The sequence below is a fragment of the Limulus polyphemus genome, unplaced genomic scaffold (assembly GCF_000517525.1).
Source record: "Limulus polyphemus unplaced genomic scaffold, Limulus_polyphemus-2.1.2 Scaffold169, whole genome shotgun sequence".
Taxonomy (NCBI): domain Eukaryota; kingdom Metazoa; phylum Arthropoda; class Merostomata; order Xiphosura; family Limulidae; genus Limulus; species Limulus polyphemus.
In genome coordinates this window covers 269,547-285,014 of record NW_013665779.1, presented here as the reverse complement: position 1 = coordinate 285,014, position 15,468 = coordinate 269,547, and the positions used below count along the sequence as shown (strand labels likewise).

Genomic DNA, 15,468 nt, shown 5'->3' with positions numbered 1-15,468 from the left:
AAGAACCATTGGTGATGGGAGCAAACTGATCATAGGTGGGAATTATGTCTGAAAAAACAAACAAAAAAACATGCAAATGTGAATAGCATTGGTGCTGTTTTACGTAAGTATGGAAAGTAAATTTCATGATACTTGTCACTTGAGCAATAGCAATGTATACATATTTACCAAATATGAGTAAAATTAGCAAGCATGGTAAAAATATTCAAAAATAATCATTTTCACTCAATACTTAAAGCATAAATATAATATTTATACAGACAAAATCACAACAAGATTACTTTACACCACAAAACTATTTAATAAAAATTCACATTTTTACAGTTAGGGAGGGGTCAAATGCAAATGCCAATAAAAGCACTTTAGGGTTGAGATCTAAAATGGAGCTTGTCTTTATATAATTTACAGATATTGAAGTATGTGTCTGTAATGTTTGTTGCTTTCTTCTAGATTTGAACAATTCTTCCATGTGTCTCAGCTTTACCGCTCGAATATCGGTGGTAAGTCTGAAGGCTTCTAACTGTAAAAATCACATAGCTCATTGTGTTGCTTTCTGCTTAACGACCAACAAAATTAGTGAAGTAAATTTTCCTTCAGTAGATTTAAATATATTACTTCATTAAAAACTATTGTGATTTGGGAAATCTACACTGTAGCTAGCTAGGATATGTCTCTGAAACTAATGAATTTCACCCAGAACTGGCTTCTTTTCCTGTAATAGAAATATTCCATTCTTACATGAAAGTGCACCGTTGCCACATATGTAAAAATATATTCTTTTCTGCATCATATTCTAATCATTGCTGTACTTTAAACTGTGTTTTTCTTATCTGACTTGTGTAGGTTTCAGCTTCCTTGATGTGCCTTGGTGGCTCACTGGTAAGACTTGGGGATTATAACACTAAAAATTAGGTTTCAGTACTGACTGTCAGTGAAGCATGACTTATGTAACTATTTTGCTTAACTATAGACTTTTCCTCCAGTGGATCAGCAGTAGGTTTACAGACTTACAATTTTAAAATCGGGGTTTAAACCCCCACAGTAGACAGAGTGCAGATAACCCATTGTTTAGCTTTGTACTAAGAAAGTAACAGCTTTCTTTACTGTAGGTAACATTATGAACATATTGATAGCACTTGCCAATTTATCATTTATGAGCCTCAAAATAAAAATAAGCTGCTACAGTTTTCAACCAACTAAAAACACAATTTATACATAATTACAAACAAGAATCTAACACGTGAACCTCCTACTTTCTTTGTTTACTAAGATATCAACATCCTCTTTATGCAATTTTTACATGGCTGAAGGACATGTTTATAACCAATAGAGAGCAAATTCTCCTCTACATAAATCTTATAAGTTGTAGTTTAGATTTCTCAGCTTAAACCCTTAGCAAGCAGAAAGGTTTATTTTGAAGTGATTTATTTTGGTGCCCTGAACTCTTAAAAAAATTTTTAGACCTATTTGTAGTGTACTTAAAACATCAAGTAGATTATGATAGTTTTGGGACATCCTGGTCTTGTGACTGATACATTTTTTGCATTTTAAAATGCATATTTGAAACCTACACAAATTTATTTTTGGACACCTAACTTCTAAATTTTTTATTAGAGTGCAAAAGAGCTCAAGCACTCTGTGAAACATTACACTCTGCTATCATGTGGTGTTTATGTTAGCTCTATAGGGAACAATTTATAGGTTCAAGGGTGGTTTATTGATTATGATGCAAGGATTACAGCAAAAGAACCATGAAATTAAAATGAAATATTTACAATTTTTTTTTTTTTTTTGATATTAACTTATGGGTTAGGTGAACAAAATATGAAACTGTAATAAAAAATGAAATGCTTAACAGAAGGTTTTAAGAGTTTATGGTTTTCTGCTAGATTGCCAGTTTAACCCTATCTCGACGGATCACGTGTCAAAGGCCATGTCATCATATTTGTTGAGTTGCATTCAAAATTTTATTGAACTACTATTTTATGAATTTACATCAATAAATTTGGTACCAAACTTTAGATAATTCAAATTTTAATATTATACATTATTTAATTTCTTAATTTAAAAGTAAATATTAAAAAACACAGTTAAACATTGATTTTTGTGTGTCACGTGGTATGTTGAATGCAGCATTGGTTCAAATTAGATGTTTGTGATGTGAAAATACTAATTCTGTAGATTTTTATGAATTAGGAACTCAAATTACCAATATTGACAAGCTAGAATGTAAAATAAGAACCTCCTATCTTTTCTTTTCTCTTTGCTGACATCACTCATGGAATGACTCAAACACAGTGGCCTCGCTCACCTCTTTGCATTTTTGAAAGCAGTCCCTTGTATACACTAACTTCAATATATAATGTGAATAACCATATGAAAGCTCAGAATGTCCCCCTAATGGCTTTCTCAGCCATTTTCCAGTCTTAGGATGCCACCTCTTTCTTTCGAACCAAGATTTCAAGGAGGTAGGTTGTGTTTTTAGTCTGCTTGGAATTTCATATTCTTTTAGACCCAAATACAGCTTAATTACTAAGCTTGATAAATTATAGTGGAATTCTGTGGTATCAGTATAGTAATTTATGATTTTTAGGTTATTCAACTGTATATATATGTAAAACGTTAAAAATTATTTTGTTTCAAATCCTCCACGTGTAAAATTTTTAAAGGCTTAGCAACCTACGTCAAGCAGCAACTGAGTACAAAGGTTGTAACTACAAGAGATAATTGTTTGTTTTACTTCTTTATTTACTGTTCTGTGTTTTAAGAAAAATAAGCTTAAGAACTTATTTCTAAATAGTAATAATTTATATATATATATATGTATTATATAATAATGGAAATGTGACTGTATTTTACAAAATACTAGTCTACTAAAACAGCCAAGACAGGTCACTTTGTAAAGACCAAAGGTCAACTTTATAATATTTGATACAACAACATGAGAGCATGTGTGTCTCTTCATTGTAACTTCTGTATTGTTAGCCAGGCACAGCTGAAAGGTTAATATAATAAATATATATAAATGTATTATAATTATATTAGAAAAACACGTAGGTTCAAGAAGTCTTGACAGAAATGAGTAAAAACCCTATAACCCGAGTGCTTTCGAAAGGTGGACCTTTCTTCTTCAGTGCAAATTGGGAATCCCAGTTAGCTTCCGTGATATAGTCATCTTTGTTAAGAATAACAATAGCTCCACCCTTGTCTGCTAGCTTTGTTATGATATTGTTCGATTTAAGATTGTTTAAAGCACTTCTTTCATTTTGGTTAATATTATTAGGACATTGCTTGGAAGATTTTAAGGGCTGTATTATGTCATTTTCTACTGCTTTAATATAACTCTGTAAATGTGATTCTTTGTTTGGTGGAGATATCCATAAAAACTTTTCCTTAAAGTTCAGTGTATGTTGATTTTCAGTAGTTTGTCCAAGAAAGAAGAAAGGTTTGAAGAAGAAAGGTCCACCTTTCAAAAGCACTTGGGTTATAGGGTTTTTATTCATTTCTATAAATGTATAATGTTATGAGATTTTAGCTATTTAGTATAAACATTCATGTTTTTGTGTTATAATTCATTTTCATTCTAGAATGAATGAGGCATAATTTATATTTATTTCCTGATTTTTTTATGGTGTTTACAAGATCGGTCAAATCTACCGAACCCATACAGAGATTCTTTAGTGAAAATAACAGATAAAATATAAAGTTTTTTTTTTAAAAATGATTGATAAATATCTAGACATTATAAAAATTTTGCATGTGAAATTTGAAAATTTTCTGGTGCATAAAATTATTCTTAATCTTAAAATGAAAATTACTTTGCATGTTGGATACGCATCATACAAAAAGAGAAAAAAGGTATGAGAAAAACATTGCTTAACAAACTTTAAGACTTAATAAAAAAAATGTTATATCTTGCATATGAAAGCATTGTAATGTTTACTGTTAATCTGCCAAATTTCGTTAACATGCACTTACTAATTTAAAAGTTATAGCATGAAAACTATAACAAGCACAAAATGGTTACGAGGATAGTCTGAGGGACCAAGCCTGTGCTGAAAGAGTTAATAAAATTAATTGCTCAGCTTTAATGGCAACTCATTCCATAAATTAATCAACCTGTTAATAAAATGTCTTAAGCACGTGTCCTTTCATTTTCAGAATACAGCACAAAGAGGCTCTTTATCACAGAAATTTAATGAATTCAAATCTGATAAATCAGATTGATAAGGAACATTCTCAATTGATTGTAGATCATGCAATGTCGTCTTCATTTTAAGAATCATCCTAAGTTTAATAAGACAACTTACTAGTTACATTTAAAATTTCATCTAGTACACTCCTCAGTTTGTTACATAAATCTGAGAGTTTTATAACTTAACTCTTAAGTGGACCAAAGTATGTGGGAGTTTGATAATGAAACCATTATCCTTGTGAGTATGTGAGTACAAACTTGAACGAAGTCTGAAACTGCAAATGTAATCGATAAGCCTTGACAATTAACTCAATTATCAATATAATCAATTACTAATAAGCATCAGTTGCATTGAGTAATGAAAACTGCCCTTCAATTTAATTTGTGATTATTTTGGTTAATGTTATGAAAATAACCAACAAATAGCTATAAAGTAAAAATCTTGTAGTTTTAGTACCCTCCTAATTCTGTACATTTCTGGGTGATGAAATAGCCAAATTAAGGCACTGTGATCTAAAAATATGAATTTATGGATGTATATCCTTATAAATTTGGGCAATAATGTTCAAGAGATAGGGGCATTCTTTTTGTAAGAGAGAGAGAATTTGTATTCATTGGGATGTAAAACATAGCTAGCATACGAGATGATACCTTCAGTTAGGGAATATTGCTTTTAATGTGAGCTGTTATTAAAACCAGATGTAACAAACTGTGTGATTCATTTTTTATGAAGTGATGGTGAGTGATGTGTAAGGTAATGTATGATTGTATGCAAACAGATGCCTGTATATGAAAGAACCTGCTAGATTGATCTATCATCACAGTCTCATCTATCAAAAGCGCTTTTGTATTTATCACGATATATTTAATGTGATTACCAGGGGCGTCTAGAGCTAGCCCAAGCCCTGGGGTCAGTAATATCATTGGGCCCCTTTCATTCTGTTTATTAACTTTTGCTGAATGAATCCATGAAAAAAGCAGTAACCATTTTAGCTCATTAAATAGTATGCATTTCTAGTGAGCTTTGGAATATATCACTGCCGGGCCCCTCAACATGACCCAAGGTAGTTGCCCCCCTTCTCGTCAGCCCTGGTGATTACCTTTATTTTTTGGTCCAACATGCTCTTTACTATCAGGTACACATAAGGAAATCATACACACACAAAACAAAATACACACATATGTACCTTTTAATAATTTTTGTGATAAAGTACTCAGCCCTAATTGTTTGTCTTCCAAATGATTACCAAAATGTTATTTTTCCAGGGAGAAAGTGGAGCAGCAACAACATACATTTCAAGAAAGCAGGCTCTGAAAAAACTCCAGTTGTCTCTGAAAGATTTCAGGTACTGTTGAAATAATGAAAACTGATTAGTCACGCATTCTACATTGGAGACCTTAATTACGATACAGTACTTCCTCCCTCTCACAAGATTAGCTTTTTCCATTTTGTGCTGCCCTCTTTATGCACTTTTTTATAAAGTATGCCACAAGCCTTCCGCACCCCCTATTGGAATCAAAGATTCCAACATGTCTCTCAATCAAATCATCATGCGTCATCTCTCCACCATAGGAGAACACTACTATCATGTGACTCCCTCGATGCACCACTACTGAAATATCATTTCTCTGGGTGGTTTAACTTAATTTAATGTCCCTTATTTCAAGAACTTTTTGTCACTTTCTTTTTGAATGCTTTTGATTTACCCGTGTTTTGCCGCAAATTTTTTCTTGTTCATTTGGTATCAAGAATGAAATCCGAAGTAAATGTTACCACTTTGGGTACATCTCATTTGTCTGATGCCATGATTCAGACCACAGGTGCGGGGGGCCTGTCAGGGGATTTATCTGCCTTTATTTGCATGGAGGTTGAGCATAATATGGACAACCTTTCTTACCTGCTGTTGCTCATCTTCCTCCTGAGACTTTCAAGCCTAATAAGGATTTTGATCGTTTGTCCCTCCACTCCTTGGAGTTCACCGTGTCTTCTGAAACCCTATCTGAGGATTCTGTTTGGCCTTCGTTGGTTTCTCAGATTCTATTTCTCAGGTATGTGATGTTTTGTCTATTGCTCCTATTTCTTATGACCCATGTCCTTCCCTATTACATGATTCTGCCTCCTGATCTCATTTAGTTTTCCCCCATCCCCATATATTTGGGTTCACACTGAGCACTTGCCTCCTTATTAAGTGATGGCGTTAGTATGCCTCCTCCCCCACAGGCTTTCGGTCAGTCTGCCCTCACTTATCATAGGGACTGTTTGGGGGGCCAGACTCTAATCTCCCGTTAATCTTACACATGCATAGTATTCCTGCCTTCTTCTTACCCTGACGACTCTTTTGCAGTACCTCTCCTCGATGCACCTCCTGTATGAGGCTCTTCAAGAAACCCTGGGGAGTTTTCTAGGGACGTCCTCTCCCTCCTCACTTCCATGTTGGCCCACCTGTTGTCTTTGAATTTGGCCCTGCAGACATGGTTTATTTGTTGTTGAGACCTTTTGAGTTATGATGTCATATTTTCTCGGACCTGTCTCCTGGCTCCTTATCTACGAGACCTTCGTATAGCTCCGTTTTTGAGACATTTCTTGTTTGACACGATCCCGGAGTCTTCGGGGTTGAGGGTGGCTTTGGTCCAACAACAATCCACCCTTTCTTATCCGGTGGCCCTTTTGTCCCAGTAGGAGCCAAGCATGGCACAAATTCCTGTCTCCCAATCCTCCCCTTCATTGTTTTTCATGATGACACATGGTATGCCAATGACAGTCCTGGTGACTACCTGGTGGGAGCTCATCTTGTGACCTTCATTCATTGGTAGAGACCTTTTCATCTTCAATGTTTGGGTTCACAGACTTTTGTCAGAGGGATTCATCATACTATTTTCTTACCCTTCATCTTTTGTCCCAAGTGCTTGTTTCCTTTCTTCCTTCTCAGGATCTCTTGTCATGCCAGCATCTATTAGAGGTGGTGCAAGACCTCCCAACACAACAGGCTACCAAACCTGCTCCAAACGGTACCTAGGTGTTTTACTCCCACCTGATTGTAGTTCCCAAATAGACTGGGAACTGGAAGCTGGTCATCGACCTGCCCCTTCTCAGTCTATATGTTTACACCCCACACTTCACCATGGAATTCTACCTTACTCTTGGGTGGGCTTTTTCTCACACATTCCAAGCAGTTTTTGGCCCATCATACTCATCAGCACCTTCTAGAAACTGCTCAGTTGGGCTGGTTGATCAAATTGGAGAAGTCATTCCTTCATCCTACCCAGTAATTCGTTCATCTGGGAACCGGCAGGGCTTCCTTCAGGAGTTCATGTTTCTTTATCCCATGGGAACCCTCTTCTTCTCGGGATCTTTCTCCCTTAACCCTAATCATTCGGGTTTGTCGTTTAATCCAGTTGGCTTATTCCTCCTTGTCCACTTCCAACGTGCTTTGTTCCGTGTTACCTCCAATCAAATTCAACACCTCACCTTTTCCCTTGCTTGCCATCTTTGTTGGCCTTTGGAAGAGTTCCGCAGTCGGGCATGCGGATCATCCCTCAGACATTCATCTCTCATTACTTACGTGATGTTGTGGTTTTTGCATTCCTCTGGATATCAGCTACCACCTGTGGCTATACGTCAGACTTCGGTGCAGCTATAACACTAGGTAAGTCTTTATTAACGCTTTCTTTTCTTTCAGAGGCCCTTGCTTCGTATTTCCTCTCTTGGATCCCTCTCTGTGGCGAGTAGTGCCTGGCCAGATATTCTTTACATACATAAACAAATCCGAACTGTACGCCATGTTGATTCACACACTGTTTCCATGGCTCTGCATGCTCATTTTTGAGATGGGGTATTTCACAAGATCACTGGATGGTCAATGACCTTGTGATATTTACTTCATAAATATGCCTGTCCCAGACTGTATCACCCATGGATGGCATGGGTAAAGCAGAAGGGGATAGCTGCTCATCCCTGCCATGCCTCGATTGAATTAATCAGTATGATCTGCTTTTCAAAATAGAGTTTCATGATCATCCAATGCACTCCCTCCCTTTCTTTCAGTGGAGTATGGGAGTTCTTACCACTTGCCAGTTCCAAGCTACTGGGGCGGTTGACCATGGAGGCATCCTGCTGGATGGGTTCCACATAGATGGCTATAACAATTCAGTTCAGACTAGAGTGATGATGTTCTGCCAGTGTAGAAGGCATAAAATCTTCCAGATTGAGTGCTACATACCATGGAGTGTGATGTCTAAATGCAGTTCACCCCTTCGCTTGGGTGCCATAATCTGACACTCGTGCAGATGTCGGTACCCGCTGGCTGGTTTTGGATATTGAGTGAACCAATCAACTTAAGTCCTCACACAGGTTTTGGGTCGTCCATCTTCCTCCTCTGATTCTTCATTCTGTGTTGTGGTTCACAGGGGGTATACATGGGATGTTTCCGTTTCTATCCTGGGCACTCCTTTGTTATTTCTTGCGACGGGGATGTTATTGACCTTTGGACGTTTCGGACCTGTCACATGGTTGATTGCATGCAATGGACTTCCTTCGAATACCAATTGACACATTCCTGGATCACTGGCTCAATACTAATCCTGTCTCATGCCCTGGAATCAGTGTTTTTCTCACATACATGATTTTTGGGTTTGAAGTGAAGACAGTATGATCATCATCCTATCCAGTGAGGAGGTTTTAGTTGTAGTTGACTTAATGAATAAAGTCCTCTGTACTCTAGCCATTCTAAACCAATATGATGCATCCTCCATTACCCACTTTTCTTCTGTGGGATTGAGTGTGCATACTTATCCAGTTGGGATCACTTTCCTGACTTATCCTCTTCCACTCGGATGTGCCCCCTTCCTTTTCTGCCATGTTTGTTTTTAGAGGCTCATGGTGAAGAAGTGGTGCGGTGCCCCTCCTCAGATCATCTGATCTGTATCTCTCATCTACTGAAGTATTCTTCGGATGCTTTTGGGGGGTACATCTGTTCTTCCCTCGCACTGGTCCCTCCTCCTTTTCAATGTGGGGTTCTAGCTAATCTTGTGAAGGGAGGGAAGTACCTTATCAGATGTTATAATTGTTTTATACTGAAAATCTATTTCCAATAGGTACTTCCCTCTTCTCACACTTCCCACCCTCCTTGCCACAATCTTCCTGTGCTTACATCATGTGCCAAACTTCGAAGTGATGGTTCGGTAGTGGTGCATAGAGCGAGTCACATGCATCATGTGATAGTAGTAGTAGGGAAGTACCTATCAGAAATACATTTTCAGTATAGGAAAATTATAACTTTAGCTACTTTTTGTAGTACTTGTTCATGTGTGTTCACATATTTTAACATTTAACAACATTCCTTTTTTGCACATCTTTATAACATGTTCTGAAATGTATTTTTGGGACTTAAATATAGTTTTATTTTTGTTATCAAAGCTTACACAACATACTTGTGTTGCAATAAATGAATCCTCACCACCAGCACGACATAAAATAATTATTACTACTCTCTATCTAAGTACACCAGTATAATTTTAAATTATTTTCATTAATGTGTAATACCTTTCTATAGTTTCAAAATATCTCTCACTAATCTTTGGGTAAATGCAGAATAAAACCAAGCTTATTTCTCTTTCATTATACTATTTAACATCACCAAGGAGGAAATATTATTCCTTTATTTTACTGAGTTAACATTCACTATAAAGGTGGAATATTTGTGAAATGTTTTGATTTTTTACCCCTTCCAAATTTCAAAATATCAGTAGTGTTTTTTGCTTCTTTATTAACATAGTTTTAATTAACATTACAAACTTAAGAATCATTCATAGACTTGAAGCACTTTGCTAACCAAGGGATTTTACACCTTACATAGTAAACATACCAGCCATTTTTCCTCAGTAAATACCAATTTTAGTTTTGTTTTCTGGTGATGTTGTGAACAGTTCATTTGCAACAGTCATCAGATTCATCTGCATTATGGATGTTTTAGTACATGTACTTTCATCATATCACAACTTTTAAAATGACACTCATTAACCAATGCTTTTATTAAAGCATAATTAATGAAAATATTGGGTTATGAAGAACACTGTTTCAGGAACACATTAAAACTAGGCATTGCACAAAATATGTTTTATGAAATATGACCAGATCTAATGTTGTGAGGAATGTATCTCATTTACTTTTGGGTGATCTGTTACTTCCATTCACAGGAGGCTGTGCATATTGAAGGGAATCTACCCAGTTGAACCCAACAATAAAAAAGCCGTGAACAAAGGTAGCTCTGTTCCTAGGACTTTTTACTATTTGAAAGACATACAGTTTCTAGCACATGAACCAGTGATCCTAAAGTTTCGAGATTTCAAAGTAAGTTAACTTTCACATTGTCTTTGAAATATTTGTTATGTAATGTTAGATCCCAAAATGTTATTAGTAAAATTGTAGTAACCATTTGTTAGATTTGTCAACATATAGCTGTTAAATTATTTAAAAGTTTTGTTCCCAGTACTGTAAAATTTGAAGGTTTTCATATTGTATTGCTTATTTTTTCTTACAAACAATTTGTGTACTCTGCTGAATCATTATTATACTTATATTTTTACAAAGGAAACTAGATAGTAATGATATGTGTTACAATGTACTTACATAACATTGAAAAAGAATTGATCCCCATTTTGAAAGATTTTCCCTCCACTTGAGATTATTTTGTAACCGACACAACCAGTCATACAAGTGATAAAATTAAACTTGCAACTAATAAGGATGAGGCCAAAGTGATCAGTTAATAGGTATGGATATCTCGTGTATATAATTTAGGAATATCTGCTGAACTGTAATCAAAACAATTTATTTTTTAAGACATAGAAACTTACAAGATAGTTTGTATAATGTTTTAATTGAACATGTTTGATAACTAATATGAATGAATGATGTTGCTTTTGTATTTGTATGTTTTAAAAATATATTGTATATCACAAACCTAAACTTGTATCTCAATTTATGAATATGCTCAGATGCATGTTGTTCATACATGATATTCATTATTGCTGTAAATTATGTGATTTTCCTTTATTATTTAGGTGTTTATTAAAAAGTTGAGGAAAGCAATTGCAAAAAATAATCCTGACACAGCACAAAAACTACGAAATAACCAGCCCTTGTACAAGCTTGATCACATCGTTAAGGAAAGGTTGGGTATTAAATAGTTTTGTTTACATTTTTATACACTTTTTCAGTTCAATCTTTTGATTGTAATTTTTATTTTGTTGCCTAACTGAAGATATGAATAAGGCATTCAGTACAAGATCTCTGAAATGTTACAGATGCAGTGTATTGAATGTGTAGAATTCATATTTTTACAAACCTCATTTTGAATGTGTGTTATTGACACTTAACAAATTTTGTGTTGCTGTAACTTTTTGACCATTGTTTGCTTGTGATACTTAACAAACATGGAGTGGATATACATACCCATGATACAGTTAATATATTTGTATAAATAGTTTACAGCTTTTGTCACCATTTCTCTCCCTTGTTTAGCATAAAATGAAAGCCTGAGTGTGTGCAGGGTGGTGTAAAGTTAGCCCACTTAAACTACAAAACAATCCATTTGGTTGCTGAATAACATATGTTTTTAACTGGGTAATTAGTAGAATTTGATAATTGATTAGTCTCATGAGACCCGAATAGTTATGATAATAAAAACCAGCAATAATTGGAACACAAATTTCTATTTGTTGATTATTTCTATGAATTATGACTAATAGATTAAGTTGAACAACCAGGAATTAAACAAAAATTATATTGAGAAATAATCATGGTAATATCTTAATTACTTGGATAATTAGAATAGTTAAAAGCTGTAGTAATTGGAATTACTAATTTTAATTAGTTGTTTATTTTTGTAACATTAATCCACATTACTGATGCTAATAGGTAATTGAGTTAATTGCCCAGCTCTAATCATATTTTTATTTGTTTGCCATTAATTATACATTTGGCACTAAATAATTTCAGCCATAAAGCATTACTTTCTTTTTATTCTTACAATTGTTAAATCAATCTCAATTTGACCTTTTTGAAATTGAAAAGACAAAGTTTATTGAATTTCATCTTTTTAGATATAACTATTTTGATAAAAGTTCTAAGGCTAAGAAGTAAGATAAAACTTATTCTGTTACATATACATGTATGAACCGTATTTTATTTAAAACATTACTATAGTCGGATAATTAAATTAAAACTAGGTCATCCGGATGTCTCTTTCAAACTTAACATTTCAGAATTTTTTAAGATAGTTGTAGTCTGACACTTATTAAAGTGTGTGAAATGATTTGTAGAATTGTTTGGGTAGTATAGATGTTATTGTTAATCAGGATAAAACTGTTATATGCATAAATGTTTTCCTGATTACTTGGAGTAATATATGTAATATGAATAATAGTACATTAAGTTAATGTTAATACTTTTATATAAGTAATATTACAAAACAGTATTTCCTTTATTGTTAAGATTGAAATAAATACCAAAAAATTTGATGTTTGCAGAAACAAAGTGATCTCTAGTTAACCTGTTGTTTTAATATGCAGAATTTGTTTTCATTTAGTTATCGGTCATATATAATCTATTATTGTTATTTATATTCTGTATATAACTATGGCTTGTTAAATGGGAGGAGAAAGTTTCTCTTAGCTCTCAAATGTGTATTGATTTTATGCTCTTGTTGGTTTAACTAGTTATTGCACTTTCATCTAATAATAACAGTAATCATACAAGTATGTGGCTTTGTATTTGGAAATTATGTGGTAAATTTATTTCAATTAATTTAACTCTGGAAAAAACAATTATGCTACATAGACAGATATGTTTTTGTGTCACAAATGTAATGCAAGTATAATTACAATTTTTGAAAAGATACTATTTTTATACTTATTATAAATGGTTTATCTGGTTCAAAATGTAAGGTCGGACAGTATCTAATGTTAGAATGTGAAACCAGAAAGACTTTTTAAAAATACTTCTTCAAATCAGCTCATCTTTTTTAAAATCATTTTGGGCAGTTATGATGCACAAGATTGTATAATTACTCCTGTGATTTTGCTCAAAATTTGAGTTCAGAATATTGCAACCTGACACCTTATCTTAATACCAGGAGATTACCAAGTTGGTAAGTTTAGAGAGCATAGAGTCAGAAAAAAAGAGGAAAGGTCATTTAATTGTGTCCTTGTGTAGTACTTGTGTTACACAGATAATTTAATTTCATCTTATTAACATTTCAATTAGATTTGCACTAGTTATTTTTCTGTTAAGATACATTTTAAACTCCTATTTTAAGTGGCTGTAAAAAGTGAGTACATTATTTATCTAAACATTGTTTACTGTAATTGGTTAAGTAATTTTCAGTATTTGCTTACAGTTTATATATACTATTTGTTGTGTTTTGTATTTTATTATAGGTATCCAACTTTTATTGATGCAATACGAGATCTTGATGATGCCATCTCAATGTGTTTTTTATTTGCAACTTTCCCAAAGAGTCGAATCATACATGCCGAACTTGTTCATTTATGCAAAAGACTTACTGGTAAGTTGCAAGAAATAGTAGGCAATCTTTCCACTACAGAATAATAAAATAATTACAATTTTATCATAAAATTTTTTTTAATATTTTATTCCAACTACTTTATTGTTTAGGAATTAAAATCATTACTTAACTGAATAAAAAAAAAGAATGAAGTCTTTGCTTCTGTGTTAACTCAAAGGTAATTGTCATTTATCCAAGTTATATATTCATTAGTCTGTTGACCACAAATTCATATTTCCCAATGTCTCAAACACAACATAAAACTTTATAAGAACCCTATATATAAATACGTATGACTTCTAATAAGAACTGTAATACTCTGGGGTTAGCTCTGTTAGTTCTGTAGAATTCAATGTATATTTCTTATTAGTGATGACATTCTAGCCATTTTATGTGATTATCGTAGAGTTTGTTAGCTTTTCAATTTTTTTGGTTGTATTGCATTTGTCAATTTTATTTTTGTCCTAAAAATGTTAAATTATGAATTTAGATTACGATGTAGATATTTAGCTCCTCCATCTATTCTCAAGCTTGGCTGTTTGAAGGCTAGGAGAAAAAAAATTACTTTAAACTATTTTTAGAATTTTTTAAACTCTGCTAGCTCCCACCTTCTTATATTTTAACCTTCTCATTACGGGCGGATCAAAGTGCTCATATCACAACTTTGTAGAGAGTTACATTCAAAATTTAATTGAACTATGTTATTATCATTGTATACAAATAAACTTGGCATCAAAACATAGTTGATAAATCAAATTTTAATATTATATTTGTTTTAACTTCTTAATTTTATTAGGATGTATTATTTAAAAAACTAAATAAAAACTATAATAAATTCTTCATGAGGTATGCTCATGAGCAGCATGTGCATTACATACAAGATGATAACTTGAACTACACATTCACTGAGTGATTTACAACTTAGTGAAATTATTAGTTATACACAGATCAAAAGGCAATAAAATAATAAAATTTAAGTATACACAGATGTATACTGTTATGAGCTTTAAGCTATTTAGGAATAACAATTCTAGGGTGTGGTATACACAGATATTATCATTATCACCATTTTAACTTTTGTTTATTTGCAATTGATACCATTTATTATAAATAATGCTTTTAAACTGATAAAGTACAAAATATCATTACATAATGTTTTGGGGCAAATATAATTGGAATGAAATAAATTTCAACAATCAAAACTGGCACAATTATAACCTAAGTTTAAAGTACTCTTTTGTAACACACAACTTATTAAATTGTTATATTTGCTGAACAAAAATGTGGATAGATATAAATTATTTAGCAAGAAATGTTTTAATGAATCATTAAAATGGTGATAATGATGATAGTATATGTGTAGACTGCATGCTGTGGTGAAATATCTTTGTAGACCGCATGCTGTAGTAGTACCAATTGTAGTTTCCTGTTACAATTTGCAATCATTCTAGAAAGAAAAAAAGGGTAGTTTAAATTTATATTGTATTTGTTTATGGTGGTTGTCAGAATTTAAAAATCTATATTCTTTTTTTTTTTACTAATTGTCAAAATAAGAAGGGTTTTATATTTCTTAATAGCATAAATATATACTATGTTGTTGTTGGGCTTAGGATTCTTCTACAGTAGGTGTCTGTGATAAATTCAATGATGAATAAACAGCACACACTTTACTTGTTTTCAAAATAATATATATGTTCGAAACAAGTT

At 33.2% G+C, this 15,468-nt stretch overlaps 1 protein-coding gene across 2 annotated transcripts in view; it reads left to right on the top strand.

The window, feature by feature from the left end:
- The window catches only part of LOC106477762 (pescadillo-like), a 46,559-nt gene that overhangs the window by 7,812 nt on the left and 23,279 nt on the right, over nt 1-15,468 (top strand). For both annotated transcript variants that reach the window (XM_013938294.2, XM_022381500.1), the window contains exons 2-5: nt 5,462-5,541; nt 10,391-10,544; nt 11,258-11,367; nt 13,634-13,761. In XM_013938294.2, the coding sequence (XP_013793748.1) occupies nt 5,462-5,541; nt 10,391-10,544; nt 11,258-11,367; nt 13,634-13,761 (472 nt within the window). The remainder of the gene's footprint in view (nt 1-5,461; nt 5,542-10,390; nt 10,545-11,257; nt 11,368-13,633; nt 13,762-15,468) is intronic.